Source organism: Monodelphis domestica, chromosome 3 (assembly GCF_027887165.1).
Source record: "Monodelphis domestica isolate mMonDom1 chromosome 3, mMonDom1.pri, whole genome shotgun sequence".
Classification (NCBI taxonomy): Eukaryota; Metazoa; Chordata; class Mammalia; order Didelphimorphia; family Didelphidae; genus Monodelphis; species Monodelphis domestica.
Genome location: NC_077229.1, coordinates 243,864,105 through 243,888,518, shown reverse-complemented (window position 1 = coordinate 243,888,518; position 24,414 = coordinate 243,864,105). Strand labels below are relative to the sequence as shown.

At 33.1% G+C, this 24,414-nt stretch overlaps 1 protein-coding gene across 3 annotated transcripts in view; it reads left to right on the top strand.

Moving 5' to 3' along the window:
• CCDC102B (coiled-coil domain containing 102B) overlaps positions 1–24,414 on the top strand; it is a 772,664-nt gene that overhangs the window by 453,901 nt on the left and 294,349 nt on the right. For all 3 annotated transcript variants that reach the window (XM_056823603.1, XM_007487776.2, XM_007487774.2), the window contains one exon: positions 5,594–5,764. In XM_056823603.1, coding sequence (XP_056679581.1) covers positions 5,594–5,764 — 171 coding nt within the window. The remainder of the gene's footprint in view (positions 1–5,593; positions 5,765–24,414) is intronic.

Sequence of the window (24,414 nt, the reverse complement as noted above, 5' to 3'; positions counted from 1 at the left end):
AAAGAACTAACATTTTTTTAAATTAACAATTTTTCCCCTGTTCCACTTTTTAAAAAAAATCTCTTTGACATACAGACTTTGTAGTAGTATTATTGGTTAAAGGGTATGCACAATTTTATAGCCCTTTGGGCTCAAATTGTCCTCCTGAATGGTTGAAACAATCCACAAATCCATCAAAAATGCATAGGTGCCACAATCCCTCCCAACATTTATAATTTTCCTTTATCATCATATTAGTCAATTTGATAGGTGTGAGATAATATCTCAGAGTTATTTTAATTTGCATTTGTTTAATCAAGAATGATTTAGAATATATTTTCATAGCTTTTGTTTCTTCATCTGAAAAATTACCTATTCATATCCTTTCACCATTTGTCAAATAAGGAATGACTTGTATTCTTAAAATTTTGTCTCAATTCTCTATATATTTGAGAAATTGGGCCTTTATAAGAGAAACTTGTTGGAATAGTTTCTAAGTTTGGTATTTCCCTTCTAAAATTGGTTGAATTGGTTTTATATCTCTTACTAATTCGGTGTATTTCCCTCCAATGTATTTTACTTTTTTTTCCCTGCTCTTCCTCTCTAGTTTCACTCTGTTCCTTTTCACAAATGTTTACTTCTAACCACTGTCTCTCCCAAATCATCCTGCAATCTATTCTCCCCCTTTCTTATTCCCTTCTCATTTCTTTATGGACTCAGTTAGATTTCTTTCTTTTCTTTTTTTTAAACCCTTACCTTCTGTCTTGGTGTCAATACTGTGTATTGGATACAAGGCAGAAGAGTGGTAAGGGCTAGGCAATGAGGGTTAAGTGACTTGCCCAGGGTCACACAGCTGGGAAGTGTCTGAGGCCAGATTTAAATCTAGGACCTCCCATCTCTAGGTCTGGCTCTCTATCCACTGAGCAACCCAGCTGCTCAGATTAGCTAGATTTCTATACATAATTGAGAATGGATTTTGTTCCCTCTCTGAGCCAATTCTGATGAAAGGTTTAAGTATTGCCCATCATCACCTTCATATTAACCTTTACTTTTATAACTTTTGGCACCTCTTCAGGGGACATTATTTATTCTACTTCTCTCTTCATTTCTCAGTGCAATACACTTTTTCACCCCTTGATTTTTTTATATCATGTCACTATAGTCAATTTATTCTTGTACCATATGTCTCTAGATATACCTCTTCTACCTGCCCTAATACAGATTTAAGAGTTATAAGTATCATCTTCTCATGTAGAAATGTAAACAGTTTGCTTTCATTGAATCTCTTAACTTTTTCTTTCTTGCTTACTTTTTCATGCTTCTCTTTAGTCCTGCATTTGAACATTAAATTTTCTATTCAGGTTTGGTCTTTTCATCAAGAATGCTTGGAAATCCTCTAATTCGTTAAATAACCCCACCACCACACACAGCCCCTGCAGGATATGTTGGATTTTGCAGGTTAGGTGGTTCTTGGTTGTAAACCAAGATTCTTTGCTTTTTAGAATAACATATTCTAAGCCCTGAGATCCTTTAATTTGAATTGTTTCTATCTGGATGCTAGCAATATTTTCTCCTTCATATGAAAGATCCAAAACTTGACAAGAATATTTCTGACAGTTTTTGTTTAGGGATCTCTTTCACAAAGTGATTGGTGGATTCTTTTTAATATAATATAATGTCTAGATTGTTTTTTTTTTAAATCATGGCTTCCAGGTAGTCCAATTATTGTTAAATTATTACTCCTGACTTTATTTCAAAGATCAATTGTTTTTCCAATGAGATATTTCACATTTTCTTCAATTTTTTTTTCATTTTATGAATTTTAAAAGATATCTCATGAAGTCATTAGCTTCCACTAGCCCAATTCTCAATTTTAAGGGATTATTTTAATTAGTGAGCTTTTGAACCTCCTTTTCCATTTTCCCAGTCTGCTTAAGAGTTCTTTTCTTCATTGGCTTTTTGTACCTTTTCTTCCATTTGTCCAATTCTGTTTTTTAAAGAATTCTGCTTTTCAATGGATTTTGGTGCCTTCTTTTTAATATAGTCAATTCTGCTTTTTAAGATGTTATTTTCAGGGACAGCTGGGTGACTCAGTGAATTGGGAGTCAGGCTGAGAGACAGGAGGTCCTATGTTCAAACCTGGCCTCAGAAACTTCCTAGCTATGTGACCCTGGGCAACTCACTTAACCCCCATTGCTTAGCCCTTACCACTCTTCTGCCTTAGAAACAATATACAGTATTGATTCTAATAAGGAAGGTAAAGGTTTAAAAATATATATTATTTTCTTTTTTGCATTGTTTTCATTTCTTTCCCCATTTTTTCCTTTTTCTCTCTTATTTGAAATTTGAGTTTGAAAATCTTTTTGAATTCTTCTAAAGCCTGAGACCAGTTCCTATTTTTCTTTGAAGGTTTGTATATAGCTACTTTGAATAATTCTTTCTTGCTGAGTCTATTCCTTGTACTGCTTTGTCTTTAAAATAATTTTCTTTGGTTGGGTGGACTTTTAAAAATATTTGCTTATTTCCCCAACCTTTTTCTTGATTGTTTTCATTATCATAATAGTGGGTTATGTCCCCAGGGTAAAGGGAATATTTTCTTGAACTTCAATATTTTCTTGATAATAGCCTGAGATCTACTTCTGGGTATCTGAAAGTTTCAATTTTGTCAAGGTAGTATGATGGAATATGACCTGAGAGCTCTGGAAGTTGCTTCCCACTACTGATATAATTTCCCTGAGGGCTTGTGGTTGATTTTCAAGGCCAGGTATATTTTCAAGGCTTTAGGCTTCACTGTAGGTTTGTGTTTGTATTTGTGGCCTGATCAAGGCCTCACTTCAGTCTTCCTCTGGTGAGGTGCACTGGGAGGTTGCACTGGGGCTTGGAACTTCAAGGAGCAGGCTTCTTGGGTTCAGAACCTCTAGCAATGGATGGGGTTGGGGGTGGGGTCCCTCACTATTGGCCTGCACTATTGTTGTGGACTATACTCCCCTCTGGTGAAGGCAACCATCATACCCTACTTTGAAAGTTGTCTTCCATAGGAAAATTGCCTCATATCATCCCTTTGTTGGTTCTTTTCCTCTGGTATTTATTTGGAAGCTTTACTTTAAGGTAATTTGGAAGAGGTTTTCAGAGAGATTCCAGTGTAGGCTGCCATCTTGACTGCCTTTACTCACACCTCCCAGAATTATCATTTTCTACCATATTCACAATCAAGTCACTTGCCCTCTTCTTTCCTTGTGTGGAATTTCTTGATATTTCTTGAAGTCCACATGAACTGTGAAGCCAGATCAGATGACATTTGAGAGGTTTCCATGCAAATGTGGGACTGGCAATGGACTCTGAAAAGGGTGCTATATATGTATAATAGCTAAACAAAGCAATCAGAGAACTTAAAATAAATACGTTATGGGTGTACTTTTGACAACATTAAGCCTAACCTATTCCTTTTCAATGAAAAATCATGAATTATGGTTGATTAGTTCTTTGGGGTTCCTTGAATAATGATGCTCCTGATTAATTAATATACAACTATTGATTTCTTCTTTTAAAAATAATAAAAATTATTGTATTAAATTATGAGAAGACAAATTTAGATATTAAAAGTTGTGACATACTAGTCTATTACACAGATGAGTTATGCCATAACAAGGATCAATTGACCTTGTGAAATGAGATAAACTAAGTCAATGATCAGAAAACCTGTTTCTCCCTGGGGAAAGCAGAAATCAGAAATGAGTTTCCTGGGAAGGTCAGGCAGCTCAGAACCAAACAACATATAGTCAGTATCCATGAGAAAGTAACTTCCTTACTAACAAAGGAGCCAGTCTACAATAAGATGTACAATGGAATGTCCTGTACCCCATACTAATGATGAATCCGGCTTCTAGACAATAAGCTTTGCTTGCTTCATCAAGGTTATGTCTCATTAATGAACATCGTTTGCTTTGAATCTTGCACCCTATAAAAATTGCATTGTAGCTTCAATTCGGTATAACTTTCAGTAGGAAAGTCTGACCTGGCCAGTAGGTACATTTGTTAATCAATAGATTAGTAAATAAATATTGATTCCATTAATTTGGACTTGACTCACTTTATGAGGTACACCACTTCATTAGTAGAACAAAGGGGAATGTGCATCCAGTTCTGATATTGTTAGCATTTAATTCAACATATTTTTCTAATGTAAGCCACTTAGCAACAGATAATAATGTCTAAACAATAAATTAACTCTTTGCATGGAATTGGAAACTTACCTCTACCTGCTGATGCATTTGTAGTTTATGCAATAGACATTATCATCACTCTAATTCTTAGATTCCATGAACTTCACCTAATCTACCATTATATGAGTTCTGTATTGACATAATACTTTGTGATTTTAAGATCTCAGCCACTTGGGTAGACAGAATGGTTTGCTTAACATATAAGTTTTTGTTTTTTTAATGGCAAAGAATGAGGTAGATGAAAGGTAGGGAGAACCATGAAGCTTGTTACTAAAAAGGGCTGAATTATCATTCTTTTCATAGTTCTGTGACTGCCTTTAATGTCAAAGTTGAGACTAGAGACAAAGCTGAGGATTCGGGAAACTGGAGTAAACTAAGTTTATCAAATGAGTGGGGATAGTAAAGGTATAATCAAGTTTGTTCTTTGTTAAAGAACACTGGAAATAGGAGTCATGGGAAGGATGGGAGAATAAAGATTTCTAAGATCAAGGAATTTGGAGGAATAAGAGGTTGTCATGAAGAAAAAAGCAATTAGATACAGAACTTATTGGGGAGGAGGAAGAAAGCAGCATCATGAGTAGAGATATCTTCATCAAGTATATGAACAAATACAGTGAATTTAAAAGAAGACTGGAGTTGCTGAGTAACAATGGTAGAGAGATAGATGGAAAGTCTCTGAACTTTCTTTCCCTTATTTAATTAGTTTCTTTCCTTTGTTAAGTTTTACAAAATTAGGAGAAACTAACCTTAAAGAGACATTAATCCTATCTGTATTGGCTGATTCACATTGTCCTATAGATATATTTTTTCAAGTCAGGAGGCATATAGAAGGACATGGTGACTGATTTCAGAATTTTCCAGTTTTCTGTCAGGGAAGGTAGTTGACCAGTCAATGGTGCCAGGTGAGGTAGGGATGGGAATAGTATTCACATCCCCTACCCCTCCAAATACAGTTACTGATATCGAGGGCAGAGCTTGTCACTTATTGCTGACTTGCTTGGGGACACACAGAGGCTGAGTACAGTAACATAAGTTTCCATGAATCTGATTTTATTTCATATTTATCATAGATTGAGAACTGGGAATAAATTTAGAAGTTATAGATTAGCCTTTTATTTTGAGGAAACAAGCCTAATGCTTAGAGGTAATAAGCAGTAGAGTATGGGTTAAGAACTCAGGTTCAAAATTGTGATGATAACACAGTGCCTGACACATAGGATGTCCTTAATAAATGTCATCTATTGTTTTCAGTTGTTTATCAGCTTATGATGATAATAAAATAACAATAATTATTTAACACTTTAAAGTCTACAAAGGAATTTATAAATTTTATCTGATACTACATGATGTCAATTGTTATAATTAGCAAAATCTCTATTTTCTTTCTAAAGGAGCTGGCTGAACTTCAACATGCCTACAGCAAACTAAACAAACAGTACCAGGATAAAATGGCAGAACTGATTCATGCAAACCACAGAGTGGATCACCATGAGGTAGAAGTAAAGAAGCTGAGATTTCGAGTGGAAGACCTAAAAAAAGGACTCAACCATGCAGAAGATGAGGTATTTAGCTCTTTAAATGGACAATTCTTTTCTGGTTTCTCTTTGATGATGGGAAAAAAGCATTACTCTGTTTGTAAATTAAGAGAGTAATATTCTTGAATTTCTGCTAATCATTAGGAATAAGAATATTCAAAATTTATTGATTAAAATTGAAATTGGAATTTCAGCAAGAGGATAAAAAGATAGCATACAATATTTAACACTTTAACTATCTTAATACTGAATGGGGACTCTGTGATATGCTCTAGCTTCTTGAAAACAAATAACAAAATAATGGACTTTTTTGTTTTATTTGGATCTCTTGACTATTTCAAATACATATTAATAAGGCTGACATAAAAATGAAAGAGAAGGAATGCATCCTACTGCCAATAATCCCAAACACTTTTTTTTCTGTTAAAGATTAGTTAAAAGATATAAGGTCACTGTTTTGTTCAGTTTTAAATGATTCAATTCATATCAATATCAACATGAACAGATTGATGTTCATAGAGTACTTCAGAAATAAATGCATTGAAACTTCTTTTAAAGTTTAGATTTTTCTCATTTCTTTCCTGGTCTATGATATTAGCATTCTAATTGGCCTCTCTGCTTTTATTTTCATTTCTTTCCAGTCTGTCCTTCTCATGGCTACAAAAAATAAGTTTCCAACTCTAAAAAATAAGGAGGGTAAGAGGCTGGATGGTCTATACATGGCTTCCATGTCTAAATTGATGATATATTCCTTCCTTCCTTCCTTCCTTCCTTCCTTCCTTCCTTCCTTCCTTCCTTCCTTCCTTCCTTCCTTCCTTCCTTCCTTCCTTCCTTCCTTCCTTCCTTCCTTCCTTCCTTCCTTCCTTCCTTCCTTCCTTCCTTCCTTCCTTCCTTCCTTCCTTCCTTCCTTCTTTTTTTTTCCCCTGCAACCTAGTGACAGTATAAGATTTTACCTATTTCAGACTTTTTGGTAAGACTTTAAATACAAAACTTTCATTGCTATTATTTTCCATTAATTCTTGCTCTATATTTGGCCTTTTTTATTACAAATAAATGAGGACTAGAAAATAGTTCCTGTGAAAAAGTCCTGGGATTGTAGAGGAAAAGTTCATTATGATCAGTAGTTTGTTGAGAATGCTAAAAAAGTTTATGCAAAGTTATATTCTTAAATATTTTGTCCAAAACAAAATGTTCTGGTGGTGGCTCCCTCTTACATCTAGGATAAACTAACTTTCTCTGTTTAATATTTAGAGTCCTTCCTCTCACAATGTGGAAATTCTTCTTTTTAAAACCTTGCTATGCAATACTCCCCTCTGTGCACTCTGAGGTCCAACTGAACTGGCCTTCTTGCTCTTCTTAATATATGTATGTGTTATAATTGAATTTTTAAAAGGGTAAACTGAAGAAGATATAGCAGTCTAATGAGTCAGTGGCTTGCCTTAATTCATGACAAAAATGCTGAACAAAAGTGCAGTTCCCTTTTTATTAAGTTTGAAGATTATAGAACAAAGAACAGAACCGGATAGTTGATATGGGATTGAGTACAAAACGATTGGTTACACAACTTTAGCAAAGTTGCAGGTTACAAAATAAACCCACATAAATCATCAGTATTTCTATATATTTCCAACACATCTCAGCAGCAAGAGTTAGAAAAAGAAATTACATTCAAAACCACCCTAGACAATATAAAATACTTAGGAATCTATCTGTCAAGACAAACACAGGAACTACATGAACACAAATACAAAACTCTCCACACAATTAAAACTAGATCTACATAATTGGAAAAATATTAATTATTCATTGGTAGGACAAGCTAACATAATAAAAGTGACAATCCTAACTCAAACTAATTTACTTATTTAGTGCCATACCCATAAAACTACCAAGAAAGTTTTTTTTTTTTACTGAATTAGAAAAATTATAACAAAGTTCATTTGGAAGAACAAAAAAATCAAGAAAATGAAGTAAATATTGAAGGAAAGTGGTCTAGCAGTACCAGACCTCAAACTATACTATAAAGCAGTGATCATCAAAACAATATAGTACTGGCTAAGAGACAGTAGTGGAATAGACTTGGGGTAAGTGACCTCAGCAAGACAGTATATGATAAACCCAAAGATCCAAGCTTTTGGGACAAAAATCCACTATTTGAAAAAAACTGCTGAGAAAATTGGAAAACAGTATGGGAGAGATTAGGTTTAGATCAACATCTAACATCTTACACCAAGATGAACTCAGAATGGGTGAATGATTTGAATATAAAGAAGCAAACTATAAGTAAATTTAGGTGAACACAGAATAGTATACATGTCATATTTTTAGGAAAGGAATGATTTTAAGACTAAGCAAGAGTTAGAATTACAAAATGTAAAACAAATAATTTTGATTACATTAAATTAAAAAGGTTTTGCACAAACAAAACCATTGCAACTAAAATTAGAAGGGAAGCAACACATTGGGGAAAAAATCTTCATAACAAAAAACTCTGACAAAGGCCTAATTACTCAAATTTACAATAAGCTAAATCAATTGTACAAAAAATCCAACCATTCTCCATTTGGTAAATGGGCAAGGGACGCAAATAGGCAGTTTTCAGTTAAAGAAATCAAAACTATTAATAAGCACATGAAAAAGTGTTCTAAATCTCTTATAATCAGAAAGATGCAAATCAAATCAACTCTGAGGTATCACCTCACACCTAGCAGATTGGCTAACATGACAGCAAAGGAAAGTAATGAATGCTGGAGGGGATGTGGCAAAGTTGGGACATTAATGCATTGCTGGTGGAGCTGTGAAGTGGTCCAACCATTCTGGAGGGCAATTTGGAACTATGCCCAAAGGGCAATAAAGACTGTCTGCCCTTTGATCCAACCATAGCACTGCTGGGTTTGTACCCCGTAGAGATACTAAGGAAAAAAGACTTGTACAAGAATTTTCATAGCTGCGCTCTTTGTGATAGCCAAAAACTGGAAAATGAGGTAATGCCCTTCAATTGGGGAATTGCTGAACAAACTGTGGTATATGTTGGTGATGGAATACTATTGTGCTCTAAGAAACAATGAACTGAAGGAATTTCATGTGAACTGGAATGACCTCCAGGAATTGATGCAGAGTGAAAGGAGCAGAACCAGGAGAACCTTATATACAGAGACTGATACACTGTGGTACAATCGAATGTAATGGACTTCTCTATGAGTAGCAATGCAGTGATCTTGTACATTTCTGAAGGACTTATGAGAAAGAAGACTATCCACAACCTGAGGAAGAACTGTGGGAGTAGAAACACAGAAGAAAAACAGCTGGTTGATCACACGGGTCGGTGGGGATATGATTGGGGATATAAGCCCTAAATGATCACCCTGGTGCAAATATTGATAATATGGAAATAGGTCTTGACCAATGACACATGTAAAGCCCAGTAGAATTGTGTGTTGGCTATGGGAGGGGGTTTAGAGGATGGGAGGGAAAGAACATGGTTTTTGTAATCTTGGGAAAATACTCTAAATTAATCAATTGAATAGAAATTTAAAATAAAAAAGATTGGTTACAGACCTGAGCCACAGATTGGAAGGTTCATTAATAGGGCTTAGCAATAACCTGCCTTCTTCTTCCCTGAATTTAAGAAGGGAAAGAGAATGCCTGAACTTTGGGACAGTAAACCAGACATCTTTGAAGGATAGTTTGGTGGTGCAAAGATATTAGAATCAAACTCTGTTCTTTTTGCCTATATTCTCCAAGGTAAGTAAAAATTCCATAAGACAAGTGTGGATTAGTGATTAGTAGAAGAGCTGGATTTCAAAAATTAACACATGATTGCCCAGCCAAATTCTTAACCAAGTTCAAAGACAATGTTTCAGAATTTAAACAATTATAGAAAAAAAGCAATTACAGATCATTATCAGTTGCTTATAAATTTGATAAATAAGAAAATGATACTAGACCAATTTTAATCTAAGTATATATGAAATAATTAATATATGAATTGATTAATTAAAGAATGCTAAAAATATCTACCGTCAAGTAATATGCAATCTAATAAAAGATGGCAACAATTATAGAGGCCTAGTTGCTCCTGAAGAATATTTTTTTAGAAAGTTATGAGGATGATGAATAAAGCTATAATGAATTTGATTCACTATACTGATATTAATCATTGTTTTCATGTCCAAAATATTCCATGGTTTTTCATATTCTTTCTTTCCATGAGAAAAGTAGAAGTCAATTTCTTCAGAGGGAGCATAGTTCATCCAGTACTTAACAGAAGGGTGCAAAAGGACAAATCTTCAGTAAAAGCAACATGTCTAGGTTCACTTCTTTATATATAAATTTAGAGTAGATGTAGAATTTCTATGCTTGTTCCTCAGGTTGTCATTTCATCCAACATTCAGAAATTTGCTAGTTTTTAGGGATACTTCCCAACATTTCCTTCACATAAATATATTTGTAGCAGAACTAGTTGAACTAAGGAAGAGTTTTGATGACTGAATGCCAGTTATTTGAGGCATTATTTACTTGGTGAGTCTTCAATTCCATTTCTGCATATTTTAGCCAGGATGATAGTTCAATAGGCAGCATCTAAGGTACACTTCTATTTCTAATGGACTTTTAAAATTTCTTTTAGATTTTCATCCCATGTTTTATCCTGTTATTAATCACAGTTCTGTTTCTCCTTATATTATCTTCAAATGTTTTTCTTTCCCCTTGTTTATAACCATTTGAATCTTCATTATCTCTAATATTCTGTTGAGGAGGTAGTGGAAGAAGCTCAAGGTCTTTCTTTAGCTCCCCTTAAAAACAGTTCTGTTGTGTTCTGCCCTTCAGTAGAGACTTACTTTTTTATTTATTATTTTTTATTATTATTTTTTTTGCTGTGGCAATTTTCAGCCATGGTAGAAACTGCTATATTCTCTGGGAGAGGCCTTTAGAGCGGGCTCCAATCTATAGGCAGAACTCTCTAAGCTCAGTGCAACTGTTCTAACTCATCTCACACTAACAATTTTGTAAAGAATCATCGATATATCCAACCTTGTTCAATAAGCCACAAAAAATCCGTTCTACTTGATATAAAGGTAGATATGTTTGGAAGGGAGAAGAACTATGGAATGGGGAAAGGGGTACAACATTATCAATAGCATCTACAATCACGATACACAATTTCATATTTCTAAGCAAGTTAGTACAAAGAGGTTTGAATGTGACACTAACTAGATTAAGATATAACTGAGAAATATTTAGCAAAACAGATAAAAGTGTAGTAAGACAAAGATAACATTACAATTTTAAAACAAAGCCTGTATGAGGCCAACAAGGATCTTTTTTTATGGTTTGGTGGCCCTTGCTTTATTTGAGTGTGTAGCATTGTCCAGAAGCCTGTTTTTGAACCTAAACCTACAACTTTTCTTATTGATTACAATTTTCCTTGATTCATACCATTGGTCTAGATTGTCAAGATTATTTTGGATCTTGATTCTGCGATCCAGCATTAGCTTTTCTTCCTAGAGTGTAATCTGAATTTTTGATAAGCGTGCTATCTATGTCTTTATCTAATACATTAATAAAAATTTGAATATCTCACAAGGCAAAGACAGATCCTAGAATTATTCTACCAGAGGATTACCTCCAAGTGACCAATGATTCATCTATTCAGTTTTGAATCCTGTTAAGCATATTGTCATAGAAGTCACATTCTTCTTCAGAAACATAACATAAGGCTTCTAGAAAGAGAACTAGATTACATTATTTCCCTATATAGGGAATATATATATATATATATATATATATATATATATATTTCCCTTTTTTTTAAGCCCTTACTTTCTATCTTAGACTCAGTACTGTGTATTGGTTCTAAGGCAGAAGAGTGGTAAGGGCTAGGCAATGTGGGTTAAGTGACTTGCCCAGAGTTACACAGCTAGGAAGTGTCTGAGGCCAGGTTTAAACCCAGGACCTCCCATCTCTAGGCCTGGCTCTCAATCCACTGAGCCACTCAGCTGCCCCCTATAGAGTGTCTTTTAACCTTAAGGTATCTAACTTCATGTCTGCTAAAGAAAGTTACTCATATGCATTATACTTCACAATTTAAAATGGGAACTATCACATTTCCAAATTTAAAAAAAATCCTGTTTTTACTCTGAAAAATCCTCACTCTAAAATAGTCAGTGTTTTGCTGAAAATGGTGTCAGTATGGATTAACACTTACCAATTATCACCTTAATATAACAATATGGTGTTAATAACTTTTATAATTCTTAGCTAATTCAAGCCTCTAATTTCAATTTCTTCTTGGGTCATGACACTGAATCTTTTTTGAAAGTCTGATGTCATCAGCCAAAGATGGATGTGAGAGACATCTTGAAGTTATGATCATAAAGTATAGTACTTTCTTCTATAACCCTAATGCACATTTAAAAATACTGTGTATAACAACTATTTGGATGTTAGATTAAAAGTTATATGAGGGAAGTGACTGATGTAAATTTTGACATTCCCCATTGAGCAGCACTGTGCTCTTCAAATAGTAATTAATATTTGCTGAAAGTCTGCATGCATGAATTTCCTCCAAATGAAAATCTACTAAAAACTGATAATATGTTGCTTCAACCCCAAATATTTTTTCAGTAAAACCTTAAAAATTCAGACCTATGTAACTTTAAATTTGTGATAAAAAAGGTTAAATTGAATTTTGCCTTAATGACTATGACAACAGAAAAATACACACTAAGCACAATAATCGTCTAAGTGGGACAATAAAATTATTTAAGAGAATAAACTTTTTGAAAACCATTTTAGCCTGATAAGTTACATAGATAATATATTATCCGGTGCTACCTTTACCTCTTGTCTGTTGAGTCACTAGGGGAGTAAATAACCCCTTGGATTTAAAGGTACCCATGGTCTTAGTCTCCAAAAACCATAGTTTCCACTCTTGGATTGGTTTGCTTAGCTATAATAGTAATCCAGTGAACACAATAGCTCTAATTAAAAACATTTATGATGACTTGATAAGAACGGAGGTCACATATCTGTTCAAAAATATTTATAGCAGCTCTTTATGGGATGGAGAAAAACTGGAAACTAAAGGGATGTCCATCAATTTGGGGGTAACTGAACAAGTTGTGGCATAGGCTTGTATGGAATTTTATTGTGACATAAGAAATGGCAAAACAGATGATCACAAAAAAATCTTGAAAGATTTATTTGAAGTGATGCAGAATGAAGTGAGCAGAACAAGGATAACAATAATTTTATAATATATGATCAACTGTGAATAACTGATCTATTATTACCAAAGTAAGGATCCAAGAGATTCTCAACCAAAAATTAATATCTACTACCATAGAAAGAACAGAAGAAGTCTGAATGCAATTTGAAACATTCCATTATATCCTCCATGAATTTTTCTCTAGTGAAAGTAATATGTATCTTTTTTTCCAATATGATGAACATAGATATAAATATTATATGATAATATATGTATAATCTAGATCATTTTATCTGCCTTCTTGGAGAAAGGAGAGGTGTGAGAAAGAGAAAGAAAACATGAATTGCAAAAATATCAAAAAAATTATAGAAAAATTGTATTGAAATGTAATCTGGAAAAAATTTAAATGTTATAATTTTAAAAAAGAAAATTATCAGAAAAGATGAAATAAAATAAAGTCCATTCTACCTTTGGGGGAGAGGAATGGATGGTTACAAAGTACATCTACCCTCTTCCCTCCATTATCCTATGGAATACTCTCTCACAAATATAGCTTTAGTGGGAAGAAAGATACAAACAAATAGTTCACTAGCTGTGAAGCAAATAAGAGAGAGAATGCATGTGACTAATGCAACTGGTTCCAATGTTAATTCAAGTTCCTAAAGTTGTTTTCTCTTTTCTCTGTCCTTAGCCTTCTTCCTCTTGGGTGCAATGTCTCGAATGGACACCTCATTCATCTGAGATCACTTGGTCTACTTTTCTCAGTCCTAATTTACTCAACTTTTAACTGCCAGAACAAATTCTCTCTTCATCCACAATTGACTATCTTTTCTGCTAACAGGATTCATGCTCAAAAATCTTCTCTCCTATTTCTTTCTTTTTTACATTGTTGTCTTCTGTTGGGCAAATAGCTATTATATAATATGTGTATATAATTATTATATAATAGATTATATATAATTATTATATAATATGTGTATTATATAATATGTGCAAAGTGTATGAAAAGGAGAATGGAACTCTTAGGGAGAGATTTGAGGGTTTCTCAACTGCTTCCTATTTCTCAGGCCTGGGGAATTTTCTTTTTATGGGAAGACAAAGATCTGGCCAATCTTCAGTCAACAAATTATAAGCAACTACTATAATTCCATCAGGAAAACTTCTCCACACATTTTAACGAGATAATAGAGTGTGGACAAATCTTTGCAATGTCTGAACACATTCACACCTAGTCTTTTTTACCTTGCCTTTTTTTCCCTTTAATTTCAACACTTGGCTCAGTGAAGGGAGAGAGAAAAATTAATTGGTTATGTACCAATTTGTGTCTCATATATACAAACATTTTGTTTAGTAATAGATATTTCTTAGCTCTAGTGAACCAGGATCTCTAAACATCACTGTAAAATAGATCATAGACATAGAAGTAGAAAATACTCTAGAGAGCATCGCATTCAATCCCCTAATTTTTAAAATGAGGTAGGTAGGAATTCAAATGATTAAATGACTGACCTTAGATCATGGAGACAATGAGTAGCAGTTGGATTTTTGAACACTGATCATCTTATTCCCTAATTTTTTTATTTACCTTTATTTACTTATCTATACATATAAATATGTATATAGTATATATAATGAAAAGCATACATATATGTGTATATACATATAACTTTAAAATATTTTGTAATTCAAAATTACACTTGAAATACATACAAACAAACCATCTTTGAGGGTCCTCATAAAATTGTAGTTACTTAATTTCTCTGACTTTAAGTTCATCCATCTCTAACATGAGGTTCATAATACCTTTACTATACATACCTCCAAAGTTTATTGTGCAAAAAGTACTTCAATATGTGACATATTATTTTCCTCTTCTTCCTGCTCATCATCATTATAATTCATAATTTCTAGATTTTTTTTGTTTGGGGGGAAATAAATGCAAGGTTACTCACATGCATACAAACAAATATTTCTAAGCCATCAAAAAGTCCAATAGGATATTGAACTACTTAATATAATATAATTATCTTCACAATCACACAAGATGGTACAGAGAATTACAGATAACAATGAAGATCACTAGCTTGGAAGACATGAATTGTAGCATTATTTTTGCTTCTAATACCATCAATATGACCTTGGACAAGTACCTTTATACATTCCTAATTTATAAAATGAGAATGAAGGAGTGGATGATGTCCAAGGTTCCTTCTAGTTCTTGACCTCTCTTTCCACTGTTAAGTCTCATCATCAAGTGCATATTAGCTTACATCTTAGCTTTGCTATGTTCATGCTGTATAGAATCTAAATGAAACTGACTTATTTCAAGCTATACATTTTTCCTATTCTTCATTAGTTGTGAGGATCATAGATAATATTTATGAAATATGTAGTACCATGGCTGGTACTGAGAAGTGCTTAATATTTCCTTCCTTCCTTCCTTCCTTCCTTCCTTCCTTCCTTCCTTCCTTCCTTCCTTCCTTCCTTCCTTCCTTCCTTCCTTCCTTCCTTCCTTCCTTCCTTCCTTCCTTCCTTTCTTCCTTCCTTCCTTCCTTCCTTCCTTCCTTCCTTCCTTCCTTCCTTCCTTCCTTCCTTCCTTCCTTCCTTCCTTCCTTCCTTCCTTCCTTCCTTCCTTCCTTCCTTCCTTCCTTCCTTCCTTCTTTCCTTCCTTCCTTTCTTCCTTCCTTCCTTCCTCAAGCATTCCCTTAGGACCAGTATCATTCTCATACCTCTCTCCTGGCTTTTCCTCTCAATCTTCACTATAGACTACTAACAGCTTCTCCCCCAAACATTAGACTTTACAACCCTGCTCCTCTTTGCCTGTCTCAAGTAATCCAGGGCTTATATACTGTGAGGGACCCAATTGTGATCTTGTTTAAAAGCCATTTATTGTTACTACTTTAATAATTTTCTTTTATTCAGATTGATGCTTCCTTTAATACTAGGAATGATGCCTTCCCTAAATGACTTTCTCTTTCTTAGGAGCACAACAGTGATGCTTATCTAAATCCTATTTTTCTCAGATTAATAATAAAGTAATAATAGTGGTGATGATAAAAACAAGAATAATAATCATAGGGCACATTCAGTAATACAAATTAGTAAAGTCAATGAAATATCATAAAGAGTATTACTAGATTATAAAATCTCAACATTATCCTGGTTGAAGATAAAGAAGGTATATTGAAGGGAGAAATAGAGAGGAGAGAGCTTTTGTGATGTCATCAATGTAAAAAATACTTCTTCCACCAAATGATGATTCATATCCATCTTATTTGTGACTTAGTTTTAGAGTTTTCTGGACTAGCCTGAAGAAAGAGCAAAGTTGATATGTGACTTTCTCTTTGTCAAAGACTAAATGTCTATTAGAAGTGGCACTTGTATTCCTGTATCTTAGACTGTCTATTTGCGGGATTTATTTTTTTTCTTATGTATAAATTAATCTTTCATATTTCTGCTTTTAAAAACTCTTAGGATTCTTATCCCAACTCTCTCTATTTCAGATAAGGCTCATATCCCAAAGAATTCAAATTTTCCCCACAGTATTCTATGAGTAACATGAAGGAGATGAGGATTGAGTGTGTGATGATTTTCTAATGCCATTTTCTCAATCCTTCACTAGCATACTCTCCCACATGTTTGTCAGTTGAGTTGAACAGCAGTCTTCAGTATATTTTAGAAAAGAGAATATACAAAGATATATTAAGAACAGTTGACAGCTCATTGCTCTAAAAATGTTATTCTTCACATACTGACAGAGTCTGGGAGAGACTGATATTCAAGTCTAGAGAGTACATTTGGGTAAACGTTCTGTTTGCTAGAATATCTTTTCTTCCATTTGAATTCAAGAAATTTCCCTCAATAGTTTTGTAGTATCTTTGGCTATTTGTGGAGCGGTGAAACTATATGTTGAGTCTGTCCTCAGCTCCTAATATAGACATTATTATAAGATAATTAAGAGTGATGCAAAGATGGAAAATATAACATCCTCTTGTCATCTCAAAATTGGTAAGATCCTCTTTCAGGCTAAGGCAGTGATGGTGAACCTTTTAGATACTGTGTGCCCAAACTGTACCATCATGCCTCATGTGAGTCATCTGCCTTATCCTAGACAGGGAAGGGAAGAAAATGTTCCCATTGGGCTGCTGGGCAGAGGGGTGGGTCATGTGAGTAATGACCTCAGGCCCATGAAGAAGGGAAGGGGAGCAACTCCCTGTAGCATATGGGCCATAGGTTTGCCAACACAGGTCTAAGAGGAATTGGGGAGGATACCTAAGCTGACTGAAGTCAAGGCCTCTACTCTCAAAAGAACTTTTCCCTTCAGCAAGGATGTCCCTCCACAGGAGTTTTAATAGAAAGGTATGCTTTCTCTCACCTCCTAAATGATTCCTTTTTCCATTCAAATAATATATTATTCAAATTCAAATTATATATTACATTTAGCACTTAGTAACATCAAGTTTGGATGGAGAAGGTCAAAGTAAAATTTATTTAGTATATCTCTATATGATTATTATACAAAGTTATTCCAATTCCAAGGATTTCTCACATTCTTCCTAATGATTATGATTAAGATTGATTGATCTTATAATCTCTTTCCTTAATGAATCTTAAACTTTTTTTGTGTTTTTAATTATTATTATTGTTTAATACATAATACTATGGCATGTAACAAAGATTTTTCTAGTTTCTTCCATGTAGTAAATGCAATAAATTCATTGAAGTTTCTAATTATCTGAGATAAACCAAAAAAGAAAATACACAAACACACACAAAACAAAACTCTTCTTTCAAGTGCATCTATATTTTTGCTTTCTAATAATTTGCATAGCCATTAATTACAAACATCATAGCAGTAAATACAAAATGCAAATATTTTATGTAAGCTAGATATTAGCAAGTCCTTCCTTCCTAAATCTGAGTACTATGAAGCTCCTTACTTTGTACCTTAAACCTATCCCTTCACATTTTCTCCCTTCCTTTTCCAATTGTCACTTAGGGAAAAACAAACAAACAAATAAACCAACAATAAAACAACTGTTAAGTTTGATCTTTCTACCCAGTAGCAAGTGATTTAGCTCTACATTTCCTATAACTGGCTTCATATGTAGTTCTGGCCCTGAATTTCCTCAACCCTCCACTTCAGGCAACTTTCCTCCTATCCCTTGATCCATTCACCTTTACATTCTTCATTTTATTAATTCCATTATTTTTCTTTTAGCAAACATCTTTCTGCTAATAATATATAAAGCTATGACCAAGAGATTAATTGGATAGAAAGTCAAGAGGAAAATAATTAGGCTTTCATGTTTTTATCCTAGATGATATAGAACATTTCAAGAATTTGGAGAAATTTGTGTCACTGACTAAAATTTGATTGTTAAAAAAATCCAGTGGTTTATTTTCACATAACTGTAGTCACTGTGTCCTATGAATAAAGAATGATGAGAAAAAGAGAAAACATAACATCTGGGTCAATTATTTCAAAAATACGATTTTAGAGCCAACACATATAAATAACTTATTTTTCATAAGGATTTTGTCTTAAAATGCAATAAAGAATTCCAAAAATGAAATGGCTTATTTTATTTTGTGATGAGAAGGAAAGTAATGCTGATAAGGAGAACAAGGGCTGATAATTTAAACAGCCAGTTAGTTTCTGGCCAAAGAGTATTTTTTCAATTCCAAAAATAACTTCTTTAGCATGATGAAATAAATATACAAATGAATGAAAATACCAAGCAAGTGACTCTCCTTGCCAATGCCATTAATATGGTTTTGTCATTTTTCTAAAGAAAATTTTAGACAAGTAGATAACCTACATTACAACAATCATTTCTGAAATTTCATCTTTTAGTAAATTTCAAATTAAAAGTTATTTTCTTTCCAGATACTTGGAGTCTGGTAATTATATTGAAAGAGAAACAATTTTTCAGGCTTGCTCAATTCAGTTTTATCTAGTTTTGGAGGGACTAAATTATGTGCAAGCCACTTAGATTTTGGGCATGTGAAAAAGTTCTTTCTCTCTGTTTTGATAAAAGTAAATCTTTATTAGGTGGCCTTTCATTTCCCTTGTTTTATTGATCTTATGTAATTGATTTATAACAATTTATAACAATTCTGTAATTGAAAAATCAAATGCCTAAGCATAAGGAACTGACAATTATCAGTCATAAATATGAAAATTAATAATCATATGCATTTCATAATGAATAGCTCTATATGAAATACTAGAAATTTTTGTTGACTTGACATATCAAATATCACAGAAACTATCAAACTCCTGAACAATTTTTCCTTTTTGGAAGGTGGTGGTGAGTAAGTAGAATTATCGTTCATGAGGGATAAATATGCCTGAATTTATTACTTTAAAAGATATGCTACTTTGGCCAATTATATTCTTAACAAGAAGTAGCACACATGTAATATGTTTTTCCCTTTCCCAACTGGTAGAAAAAAAATTTCCAGCATAAAATCCAAATTGTACTTTGGCTCAGACACTGATCAAACATGCTCTCCATTTTAAGTCCTTTCTTTAACATATTGGGTCCTTTGATTCTGTTTCCCCTTGACTGAAATTACTTTCCTGAGGTTATGCCATTTTAAATCTAAGGGTAAGGACAATTTGTATTGATATCAGAATTTGTTAATGAATTCTCAACTTTTAATACCTAATCAAGAACTATGTAATTTTCATTTTCTACTCTTCCTTTCATTTTCCTATTAAATGATTTCACAGTTCATGATGAGTTCATGCAGCAAACAGTAGATAGCTTTACTTTCATTATTTAAGCATCTAACCCTCAAGATAAAATAATAAATTAGATATATAATTCATAAGTTAAATAAAATTGTTATTCCTAAAGAAGCCCCATTTTGTATGATTTCATTCTATGTCAAAGCACATGTTCTAGCACTCTAATGCATATGTAATCTCATTAATGGGGATATTCCCTCCAACAATGCAGATTGTAACCCATCCATGCCTGACTATCCTGTATACATCTCATTATTTTCACTGTATCAGTGTGCCATGCCAAATAAATATTTATTGACTGAGTTGCTACCTAGATTCCTACTGAATTTACCATAGACATCATACTTGATATATCTAAAACAGTGTTCCTTAACAAGCCAAATTCTTTTCTGTACTTATTAATTTCTCTCAGGGTATCAGAGAACCAGGGGCACATACTCTTTGTCATTCTCACTCATTCTATAATCTTGCTAGTAACTGTAATTTTTCTTACTACAATAATTCTTTTCATCTGTGACATACTCCCTCTCAGAGTCAACAGCCTAGCTCAACATAAGGTACAATTACATACTCTTTCCAGTACCAATGGGAATGCTGATTTGATTACTATTTTCCCCAAAAGAGCAAGAGATGAAAAACCCAGGGAAGATGGGGGAAAGTGTATACATTCACCAGCTGAGCAGAGGACAAGTTGTTCCTCATTTTCTGGGTAAATGGATAAATGATATCATGAAAGGCTTGTGGCACTTATATTTAGGGGCTTTTCAATCTCCTACAATTTAGGATAGCTGAGCCATAAGGCAAAATGATAAAGCTGAATGAATTAAATCTTTTATGACATGGGATTATAATCTGTGGAGGTCCTTTGTGCCACAGAGATTTAGATCACCCCAGAAAATTGGGTTTGTCCATGTGATTTTCATATTGTGTTTCAATGACTTGAATAAAGTCATTCCTATCATGCTTATTAAAGTTTTAGATGACTCCAAACTAGGACTAGATAATATATTAAATGATGGAAGTTAGAATTTAAAAAGCTAGAATACTGTAATGAAATTAAATTTAGTGGAAATTAATATAAAATCTTATACTCTAGGCAAAAATGTCACTTTATAAGTACAATTTAGAGGTGTTGTTAGATAATAGTTTCTCTGAAAAAAAGGTATATGTTTTAGTGGACAAAAGCATGATACAAATTTTAAAGATATGATGTCATAAAATTTAATGCAATTCCAGGATGAATTAACAGAAGTGTAGCTTCTAGGAGCTATCATCCTGTCATACTCTGTTCTGGTAAGTATACATCCAGAATTCTGTGTTTTGTTGTAAGTAGGTGTTTTGCAAAGGGCATTAATAATTTGGGGAACCAAAAGAAGGCAATAAAGATCAGTGAAAGACCTCTGATATCATATTATATGAAGTTTGGTCAAAATAAGTGAGGATCTTTATCCTAGAAAAGTGAAGAGCAAGGAGGGGATATTGAGGGGTTTGATGATTTTGACAATAGCTTTTTCTTTAAGTGTTTACATGGTTATCTCATGGCAATGGAATTAAACTTGTTCTGTTTGGCTATCAAGAGCAGAATAATATAAAATGGAAGTGAACTGAGGACAGGTTTTTTTTTTATTTTTGTCTAATTTCTCACCTGATTTATTACCCTGGGTATTCCTTGACTTTTCCTCTTCATTTCAAAACTGACTGCATTACTCTGGGATTTTTCTGATTTCTCCACTATACACCTAATTTGGATACCTCTTCCCAACTTTTATATTTTGTCTTCTCTCATTAGAATAAAAGCTTCTTCTGCAGAGGGTCTTTTTAAAAAAATAATATTTGTATTCCCAACACAGGACACACTCTGTCACATAATAGGTGCTTAAAATGTTTATTGATTAGATCATTGACTATTATTATCTGGTTCCCTAACACAGTACAATTTCTTTAATGTATTAGGACTTAATAAATGTTTGCTGAATTGAATTATATACAGATAGGAACAATGAATAGAAGCATTAGAACCCTAATTTTCTTTCAACATAAAAAAAAAACTTTCTAAGAATTAGACTTATTTAAAAGTGGATTGGGTTTCTTTAAGAAGGACTGTATTCTCTTTAATTCAAGAATCTCAAAAAAGGCTAGATAGTACTTAATGGTTATATTAAAAAAGGGAATAATTTTCAGGTATGAGTGGGATGTGATAGCCATCAAGTTTCCATCACATTTTCAAATGGTGTGATTCTGTGAATTAGAGAGGGTAAAGAAGAGATAAAGGAAGGCCAATTAATATATTTTTGTGTGAAATAAAAAGACTTAAAGTTGTAACAGTGAAAAAGGAAAAGAAGAACATAGAAGTAATTAAGTAGATACAATTGAAAGGATTTGGGGGTCTGATTGGATATGTGAGATGGAGAAATTATTAGTACTGAAAAATATGATGATGAATGCATAGAAAGATAAAGATTTCAGGAAAAGAAGGGTATATGTCTCAGAGAAAATATGAATTAAAATTTTGATGAATTCTCATTTCAATCCATAAATTAATCTTTATAAAAAGTAGTGGCTAGGAAATATCACAAACTCTGTAATCTTTCAAAGAACCTAACCTATGTACTACCACCAGTAGTGCAGCCAATTTACAGGCAAAATTATTGTGTGTGTTGAGACTACAATTTGGTATCATTTTTGCTGCTAATCATGACATATAATTTTTCCAAAGTTTATATAGCTAGGTAGTGAAATAATTCCATTTATATTAGTACATGAATAGTTATTTGGGAACTCCTACATTAACTGTTGTCAGAAAGGATAGAATACAATTACATATTCTGAATGGCAATAAAAGAGACTATCAGACCCAAAAATATTATTTTATAGATGGGCTCAAGAATGAACTTCTCACTGTATTTTTTATCATAATAAATTTTATTTTTTCTATTTTTCATTTCAACACAAATTTTAATATTATTGTTATGATATTTTAGAATCTATGTTATTTCTCTCCCTCTTGCCATCCCCACTCCTGAAGAAGGAAGGTAATATGATATAGGTTGTATATGTTATCATATAATACATATTTCCATGTTTATCTTGTTGCGAAAGAAGCCCCATAGAGCTTGGTATTCTTGGTCAGCACACGGCTTAACCCTTATTCTGTTGGTTCTGCTTCTTCAGCATTCATTATGAGAGATTTTTCTTCTTCTGTGGTTGCTTGAAGTGTGGTTGTCAGGTTTCAGGGTTTCATACTTATCATCTCATACTGGTCATCTTGACCAGATCTACTACTGCCACTGCAGTAAAAACATAGATTAATTTGACATTGAAAATTTCTCATTGTAATAGCTATTAACTGGATAGCATATTTTTTTCCCATTTGTATAATTTAGAACATTCCCCTATGCATCAAGCATGGCACAACCCATTTTGAGAATGATAAATATGTTTAGCTTTTTATTTGTGTATATTTCAACAAGACCATCCATTTAAAATTTTCAGATCTTATTAGTTTGCTGAATTTAGGTATTTACTATAAAGTGTTCAGATTACACACCATATAATAAAGTTAAATATAATTTACTTGACATTCTTCTATTACAGAAAATCTCCCTGCAGGCATGTTATCATATGGTTTCTCTTAGGATCTTTAAAAAAAGATTTAAGTACACAATGAATTTAATAGCTATATAACTGAATTAATAGCTATTGCTAAATTAGAGGTTTTTACTTCAATAATCAAGCTGGTGCAAAGAAGTTGATATCCCTTCACCAGAAAGTGAGAAGTGTGAAATATGTTGAAAGATAAGGAGTTGGTAAAAACATAGAGTAATTTGACATTGGAAATGTAATGAAATAATAAACTGTGAATAGAAATTGTGAAATTGCAGGAATGGGTGTTTGTATTTTTTTAAATTTCAGATGAAAGGAGATAATTTGTGTGTAGACTATGAAGAACCTTCCATTTTTCTCATGGACAGTTTTCCATAAGAATTCTCTGTGAGAAATTAGAGCCTTGAACCTTACAGATGGAAGGCATATTAGGAATAATCTTCTTCAACCATGTCATTTTATAGATAAGGAAATGGAAAACCAGAGAGATACAATTATTTGTCTGTGATTATTTTGATTTTTATAAATGACAGGGTGAAAACTGGGATGTAGAATTTCTGATTCCATGTCTAGCATTGTTTCTGTTTTATCAGTTACCTTTCAAGATGTTACTTAAAGACATCCAGTTTGATGAAGTTGTGGCACACTTCCAAAAGCAGCTGTAGCCAAGAAGAAGTATACTAATATCTGTTAAAAGGACTTTTAATAACAGGTGTTGAAAGTGTTATTGGAACAGAGTTCATCCTTGGCATTTGCTCAGGAAAGCATCATTGTCTTTGTTACTGGCAACCAGAGAACTCTGTTGCTATATTAAATCTTCAAAAGTCTATTTAGTATGTCAGCATTCCATTTTCTATTCACATGCTATTTTTCCAGACACATTATTCATTCTCATTATTCCACTTTTTTAACATTATAATACATACCCCACATGACAACAGGAAGGAAACAAGTTATATTCTCAAAAATAAATTGGAGATTTTTCCTCATTCTTAGATTTTTTCCTTATCATCATTAGCACCTATATCTATGACCAAGTGAAAATAAGTATACTAAGTAAATTTTAGTGTAATTTAAAATTTGATCCAGTAAAGTGAGGAGTTAGAAAGC